Consider the following 8,284-nt stretch of genomic DNA (forward strand, 5'->3'; position numbering starts at 1 on the left):
ACATGAGTTAGCTTGTTGAGTCTAGATGAAAAGGTTTGCATTAAGTGATTAAATTGATTGAGAAGGTCATGTGATTGGTTGAGTTTGTATGTTGTTTCTATACAAGTGTCGTTTAGAGTCTTAGTGTGTCGCTTGAGGAAAATCAAGAAGTTTAAATTGTGGGTGTTGATATACTGTGCGTTTAGGGTATCTTCGATGCATTTCACTTAGTGTTTGTGTGTGTATTAAGCTATTTTGTTATTGGAAATAATGTTTTTGTGTACTCTTTTACAGGAAATTGGTTTGGAAGCGATTGAGAGAAAACGGGACTATGGTTAGCAATAACAACAACCAACGGAGCCAACCAGAGACAGTAGATCCAGTGACAGCCCGTAGGTGGCACATCATAGGTGGAAGATCTAGAAAATATGACCAAGTGTGGAACCACGAAGTTAACGACAGACCGTAGGTTGAGTGACGACCCGTCCTGTACATCCGTCATTTGTGATCAAAAGTTTCAGTACCTGAATTAGTTTCTAAGTGTTGGTCCACAGAGGTAGACTATGGTCCGTAGGTCGAACTACAGTCCGTAGGTCCTGCCATCAATCGAAACTTCATCCTAAACTAATTTTCCTTATTGTGTTTCCTAATGGGTTTAGGATTTAAAACTCTATAAATATGGGTTGTATTTTCCGTATTTGGGAGTTTGACATTATTGTATAATTTTATTTTATTTTTTGGTCTTTTGCGATTATTTTGGAACGTCTTAGCAATTTAATTTCCAGAAGTTGGTTTATGGAAGTTTACTTTGAATTTCAATTCAAGATTTCAATTTTCATCTTTTTAAATTGTAAGTTCATGAATTCGTTTAACCTAATTATAAATTGTGAACTCTCAAACATGAGTAGCTAAATCGCCACAACTAGAGTTGTGGAAACCATGAGCAATTAAGAAAATATGAATAATAAATAAGTAATCTTGAGTAGTGTCTATACGTGTATTGTTAATCTTTTTGTTCAAAAGTCTTTCTAGCGGTGCTCAACGTTAGAACTCGTATCTTTCCTACTTGTTACTTTCCTTACAAAGGGGGTAACGAATAAGAAAAAGATTAAACAACATAGATTTAGTTAAAGATTTGTTATCTATTTGTCCAACTTTAATCAATTGAGGAGATGGTGAATACCCTAAGTTTAATTGACAACATGACTAATTTGGAATGAAGGTAAGGATTAGTAAAAAACACATTTGTAGATTTATCAAGTCACGAGTTAAAATTCCTACTAACAGTATCAATCACTAGAGATACATAACTTATTGGCCTTGCATGTCAAACACTAGAATAGGATTAATATTATTAAAATTACTGCATTAAGAGCTTGTGGGGAATACATATGCTCCAATTTCCATCTTATATTGATATCTCAAATTGCTCATCTCGCTTTCACAATCTGTTACTTTAGTTACACAACCCCCTGTTTACTCTCGAAAATATTTTGAATAAAAAGAGAGAGTGAGTTAAGTTTAAGTCTAAACCATATTCTTCGTAGGATCGATCCCAACCTACAGTTGGATTCTTTATTTGACAATGATCGCTTATACTTCTTTAATAGAAGTGTAATTTAAGCGTATCAAATGAAAGGGAAGTTGTGAGTTAGAAATAGCCAAAAAATGTCAGAGATAGATAAAAATAATTACCGACATGTTAATAACGCATAGTATACACACACTTCTACTATGGTATAATTGTTAATGATAGCCTTAGTAGTTAGTATCATCAGATTTGATCTGAACATATTTTTTGTTCGAACCATCCCTGTTCCCTAAGAATTAAGATGATGACCTAACAGAAAATACCACAAACCCTACCACAACTGATACAACAAGAACTAAAACAGCTATCATCAAGTTAAAACCAGCTGTGTTTGTCGATTTCTGGTCACTTGTCAAGATTGTAGCAGCTCTATTTTTATTTGAGAGTGGATCGTCCGACTTAGGTAGTAGAGCATATGGGGTTGACACCTCCAAAAATGATTTTGTGGTGGATACCAACGCAGGAGCTTCAGTTTCAGCTTCAGGCTCCAAGATTATTGAAGAAATACTGGGGAACTCTAGAGACATAAGCTCGGCAAAATGATCCAGGAGAACCTAACTCAAAGTACAGCACATCAGAGTTGAGTATAATTGATCCAACATATTTAGTTGCATTGAGCAATATGGTAAACAATGTCTTAACAAATACTGCTCAAACCACTTCTCTACCAAATAGACAAGGCAGATCAACTGATCTCTAATGTACAATTATCACAGAGAGACAACAAAAGGTCCCATTAAAGAACTCAGCAAGTGAGATCAAGGAAGGAGCTTCAACCATTATACAGAGATTAGATCTTCTTGACAACTTCTAATCCTAAAAATGAAAAAATTGTCACAAGGAACACATTCCTTGAGGTGAAACACCAACTGGAAAAATGTACAAGGATCATGTATACTATAAGGCAAACACGCAAATACGAAAGTGTCTGCAGCTTCAGTATAGTTACAGGACTTTAGAGTAGTGCCTATTCTTTAAGGCAAGAAAACATAATATAAGGAAAAAATGTCATTTATGTTTAATGGAAGACAAATAAAAGAAATACGGCTGAGTGTAGTATAATTTGCTTCACCAAAGAATATAAAGGGTGCAACTAACTCACCTCAACTGATTCAGATGGTTGTATATAGTCACAGAGGAATGTATCAGCCAGCCAAGGTAAAAATACTCTTCGAGGAAATGACATACTGCAATGTTTTCTGTTTAAAAAGAAAGCAAACCATTTCAGCATCGTTAACAAGCCAATTGCTACCCGTCCAGTTAAGGGTAAAGGTCAAAGTGTAATAACTACAAAGTTGTTTAGCAAAATGAAATACATTTAACATATTTACAGACCGATAAACCGGACCGAACTGAACCATAAGCACCCTTAGTCATAAGTATGACCAGTGACAAAATTACTCTTGTAGTTCTTAATAAGAATATGGTAGAGGAAGTATCAAATTTCATCAGAAAAATAGAGGAAGTATCAAATCCTCAATTTTGAATAAAGTTTATAAGAGAATTAAATCTCATTAAAATACTAAAGTCCATACCAGGTAAAAAATAAAGAACTAGAGAATTTTGCAAACAGATGTCGATGCCATGGTGAAAAATAAGTGTGCAGGATTAAATCTGGACATCTAGAGGAAAGAAAAGATATCATTACACTGTGTTATACCTCTGTAACTGTAAATCAAGTTGCAGAACTGCACTCCCACTTAATATCTGGTTGTTGCTCTCTTCAGTTCTGTCCTCTTTAGAATCTGATTTCCTGTCTGCCTCATCACACATGATATCTAACCTGCTTCTTAGACTCTTAATTATGTCTTCCTAAACACCAAGAAGACCAGATGTTAAATGCTGGAAAAAAAGAATCCTTAAGACAACAAGGATCTACGTTCTAGCATTATGCAGAACAAATGTGAGCTAAAACCAAGTTCACTCTAACCCAAATAGTAAAATATTCCCTTTGTGATATAAAATCACTGTTAAATCCAGAACCAGGTGTACGACGCCTGTGATCTGATCTTATGAAGAAAATACAAATGAATCTCTCTGCTTTGAGTAACCCGTCAAATATGCTGTGATAATATGGCTTTCTGAAGCCCAACAAATGGACTGAAATCTAATAGAACATCTTATCATCCATGAATGCAACAGATAAGTAAGAACAGATTTACTGAACCTTTTAGTTCTTAATGTAGAGAGCAGACAACATCAAATGGGAAGTTAAAATACCTTTATGTCAGCCAAAGCTTGAGAAGATGGTTCCTTCGAATTTGAGTAAGCATAGGAGCAGACAGAGCCGCTGAAGACTAGAAGACCTGTAATCTCTTTTTGGCTGCATACTTCACAATAAAAAGGAGATGAATGACAGAAAGAAAGAAATTGCTGTATAGCAACTAACTCACTTCATCAACTTCAAAAGAAAGGCTAATTGTGTAAATTGGAGAATGTCTACAGACCTTCCAAATACGTATCTTCCATGAAAGGTAGGAGAAATTCAACATCATGTACACCACCTAAATCAAATTGCTCATCCTCATTTGCCTAGAAATTTAAGAAAAAATGTGAATTTCCAAACATAATAACTAAGGAAAGAGACCGGGCTCATATTTTCATAGAGGACAAGCAAGCAAATCAAGTATAGAGTAGCAGCCTATATCATATTTTAAAGCCCAATTGATAAGTCACTACTCAAGAACTAGCACTGTTTAGAGTAAATATTTTCTGTTAGCAATTAATTAAAATGAAAGAAAGAGAACTAAAAGTTGCAACATGAGGTAGTAAAATCGTAAGGACTGGCCATGAGGATGATTTAAGAGGAAAACTACCATCCAAGTTTTAAAATAGTGGTTGATGTAGTCTAGAGTTCATTACCAGTTTCCCATCAATCAATGCTTTGGCACCTTTAAGCTCTTTGGCATGAATTGAAATCCCATGATGAAGAATGTCAACCAATCTTTTGTTACTTGAACCCTGGTATATGGGCAACCTGGAAACATGTTGCTCAACCGTGAGACATTTTCTCTGAATTTCTCTGAGATCTCTAAGAAAATCAGTAAAAAGAATAAACAAACATAATTGATTTGAGTACTTAAAAACAAAAGGTAGGACTAGGAAAAACACTTCATGAGTTATGTGATGGTACTAACAAGGTAGCACAAGTTTAAAATGAATCATTTTTGCGAACATAAATGAGGGGATGGTAACACAGAGTCCTGGAGTCATAAAGAGCCATGATTCTGGCAGAAAATATCATATTTGACATATCTCTATTTTATGAAAGTCACAAAACTGAATTGTTTCCACTGGTACAGTGGGTTTACTAAGCTTGTGTGGAGAGATATACCATATAGGGATCACAAGAAAAGGAAGTGCAAAGCTACAAAACAAAGAAGAGAAAGGATCTACTATAAATGCAACCTCCAGTTCATCATAACACAGAGGGATAATAGTTTTCTAATCACACCTTTATTACGACAAAATCACCCTAACTTATATAAAATGGCTGCAACCAACCAAAGGAAAGGTTAAACAGTTTTATTGCAAACCACTTGATCAAAAAGGCCTACTCACCCGCCACCCACCCACCAACACCACCCTCTCCAGTCTCCCCACCCCCCAAAACATAAGATTTCTTTCTTTCTTCTGTCATACTAGTGCAGAAAAACAAACCAAAAGCCATAGTGTGATACAAGCCTATCTCAACAACGAAAGTTACCCAATGTTTGAGACAAGCCATTTTTCACTCACTATTTTGCCTAACGTTCTTCAAAGACATTAATATGGCACTTCTCCAACCTCTCTCTAGTGCCAGGGAAAACGGGGAGGACGTTTTTTGCCTCCTTATCAATGTTGTCATGCCAAAAAAGAAATATCCTAACAAACAATCATGCAATTAAAATAACAAACAAATGAGTTGCTTGAGATAGTTGGAATTTCTTTTTGGTTTGAAATGTGGCACTATGAAATCAAAACTCATGTTCAGTCCAATACACCAAAGAATGATTTAAAAAATGAGCAATTCCAGCAAACAGAAAAGTTCACCTCCAATCAAAGTCATATGTGCATCGGAATGCCTGACGAGTACTCAGAATTTTTCCCATTTTGAAATCGCAAGGTCGTATATTGCCAGATGTAATATTTGAAGCCAACGAGCAATTTCGACATGTCCACCTGGAATACATCTTATCTGTTAAATCAACAATAAGGGCCTATTCCAATATGTTTTTGAAAAGGAATGTAAGAACACATAGTTAGACCAGATAACCTCAAGGGACTGTAACCAATGTGCACAAGCAATCTTTCATCCCAATGCACTTCCAACAAAGGGGCCGCTTCAGCAACTGCTTTTGCAGCCTGTACAATAAGCAAGTGAGAAAGAGAGCAAGAATACAAATAATGACAGAAGTTAACATTGAAAACTAATTATGAGTAAATGGAAATTATAAGTTTCATGTTTCATTAAGCATTTTCTGGAAGGTAAGTTAACTTCACCGTAAAAGGCATGACAACAGAGACTTACTACATGAGAGCCTCCTATTCCAGAAAATAACACAATAGTGCAGTTATGGTAGAGCCTCGGGTACAGAGAAGAAAATATAGCGTTGACTTCAAGTTATAATAGTAAAACCTGACAAAGCGTGATGGTTGAATTTTTGAATGAGCTCTCATTGGTCCATATATAGATGCCAACCACCTTCACGCCACCCACTAGCATTCTCCCAACCTGAAAGATGAATATATTAAAGCATAACTCTACATAGGATTTACATGATTCATAATATTTTGATTATTCACTATGATGGCCTTTTCCACAAAAATCTGAAGTTTGTGGTCAATTGAGAAGTTGCCAGCACAACACCCAGAGAGTTAGGACAAGAGATATTTCTTAAATCCACTGTACTCATTTGAATATTCTTCCAAACAAAGTTCATATACAAGGCTACAAAGTTAAGAAAACATATGGTAGTTTGTCAAATAGAGGAGGTATTTGCATCACACAGTGTAGCAGCAGTAGAAGAAGCATTTCAGTTGCATAGTTTGCGAACATCACAGAAAATGAAAGGCACGTTAGTGCAGGCATCAAGGTGCTACTACATGCTCCTCAACACCCACAAGCTCTGTCAAGCAAAGGGAAGCACTAAACATTATATACAGCCAGTAATATGATATTTGAATGTTAGAAGATATCATAGGTGTTTTTTACCAAATAAAGATATCATATTCTTTTTAGATGAACTAAGATATTGTCATTGATATATGACAACCGGAAGGTATCAAATTACAAACGCAAAAGCCAATAGATTTTTGAAGCAAAAAAACATGTTAGCTTCTATTACAAAAAAAACTCAACTAGTACCATGGAGCTAACAAAGCCCCAAAAAACTGTCAATGCTATCACGAGTAGGAAATTTCAGCTAAACAAGACAACTAAGCATCTAGCTTCCTGGGATTGAGTTGGAGTTGATGTCCCATCAGAACACCTATGGTTTCTTTCTTTCTTCCCCACAACCCAAGAGATGACTAGATACCACCAAAAAACAGATAGCATATATGATGTGTTTGTGAAGAAGAATAATATTAGAAATCTAGGATTCGAGAAGTAACCACTAATCTATACCGGAAACTTCCGACTACATTTTATCATCTGAATCAAAGATTTCAAAATGGTTCTGAACTAAATGAATATGGACTTTACCACATACATGTCAGTTAGCTTTTTATTGGCGGGATCTAAAAGCTCACCAACATGTTGCGAGCCTTGGGCCGATTCCCCAAAGCAATTAAAGGGCTACTGCTTTCGCGGTGTCTGGATCTCCAGAGTAATTCATACAAATTGTTCCACACAATTTAGCAGTGGGTGAGATAGGAGAAGTAGTAACCTAATATATTTCGAAGGGTACCTGACGAGCGTGTTCAGCAAGCCAATCTTTGTCAATAAACAATGTGGAAGAATTAGGGAGCGACTTCCCTTTGGGTGCCTTTTTCCGATCATCTTTAGCCTCACCAATTATGGAACATGCCGGCTCACCATTGTCATTCACCGGTGTTGGGATTAAATCGAATATGAATCCTCGATCTAATTTCCCACTTATATTCCCAATTACAAGCCCTACCTGTCCAAACAAATTATCACATACAGCTTTGGTCATCCATACATGAATTTATTATTTACCTGAGAAGGGACTCCAGATTTGCTAAGCCGATCTTCAGCTATTTTGACCTGACTTTCTTCTCCCACTACTACTTTCACCATCTCTTTCTTTTCTCCGCACTCTGCACTCTGATATGGAAACACCACTATTACCTATTGAAATTTCTCTAATAGGAAAAAGGTCCAATATAAGTTGCTTATCCTAATTAGGGGTGTTAATAAAAAAAATATACACACTATTATTTTTACTATTTTTAATAATCATCATATATTATTACAAGTGGGAAAAAATATATACACTATTATTTTTACTATTTTTAATCATTATCATATATTATGACAAGTGGAAAAATTCAAAGCTCAAAGTTAAATTACCATTTTACCCTTATATTAAAATAATTAAAACAAATATTATAAAATATAAATTAAATATTTAATAAATAAGTTATTTAAATTAGTGCATAAAACAAATTCATATTAATAATTAATTTCTCTTTTTTTATAAAAATCAAGAGTATTTGAAGAGTTTTTTTTTAAAATAAATTTGATATGGACTAAAATCATCGAACTAA

At 35.1% G+C, this 8,284-nt stretch overlaps 1 protein-coding gene across 2 annotated transcripts; it reads right to left on the reverse strand.

The window, feature by feature from the left end:
* Positions 1–1,637: 1,637 nt before the first annotated feature.
* On the reverse strand, positions 1,638–7,893 carry LOC107008641 (protein odr-4 homolog). 2 transcript variants are annotated; one of them, XM_015207760.2, is made up of 11 exons: positions 7,734–7,893; positions 7,462–7,674; positions 6,189–6,284; positions 5,826–5,914; positions 5,603–5,731; positions 4,433–4,547; positions 4,018–4,102; positions 3,791–3,900; positions 3,231–3,382; positions 2,673–2,769; positions 1,638–2,124 (listed from the first exon to the last, which is right to left on the reverse strand). In XM_015207760.2, exons 1-11 carry the CDS (start codon positions 7,812–7,814, stop codon positions 1,807–1,809), a joined length of 1,485 nt encoding a protein of 494 aa, XP_015063246.1. In that variant the 5' UTR covers positions 7,815–7,893; the 3' UTR covers positions 1,638–1,806. The 2 variants fall into 2 exon arrangements, with proteins under 2 accessions (XP_015063246.1, XP_015063247.1); XM_015207761.2 differs by lacking the exon at positions 7,462–7,674 and having other exon boundaries at positions 7,734–7,878.
* Between the last annotated feature and the right edge of the window lie 391 nt (positions 7,894–8,284).

Source organism: Solanum pennellii, chromosome 2 (assembly GCF_001406875.1).
Source record: "Solanum pennellii chromosome 2, SPENNV200".
Taxonomy (NCBI): domain Eukaryota; kingdom Viridiplantae; phylum Streptophyta; class Magnoliopsida; order Solanales; family Solanaceae; genus Solanum; species Solanum pennellii.

Coding starts and splice junctions, on each gene's coding strand:
- LOC107008641 (XM_015207760.2), bottom strand. CDS start 7,814: ATGGTGAAAGTAGTAGTGGGAGAAGAAAGTCAGGTCAAAATAGCTGAA. Junction 4,548..5,602: donor ACATATGACTTTGATTGGAG/GTGAACTTTTCT, acceptor ACATGTTTCCAG/GTTGCCCATATACCAGGGTT. Junction 4,103..4,432: donor CATTGATTGATGGGAAACTG/GTAATGAACTCT, acceptor TTAAATTTCTAG/GCAAATGAGGATGAGCAATT.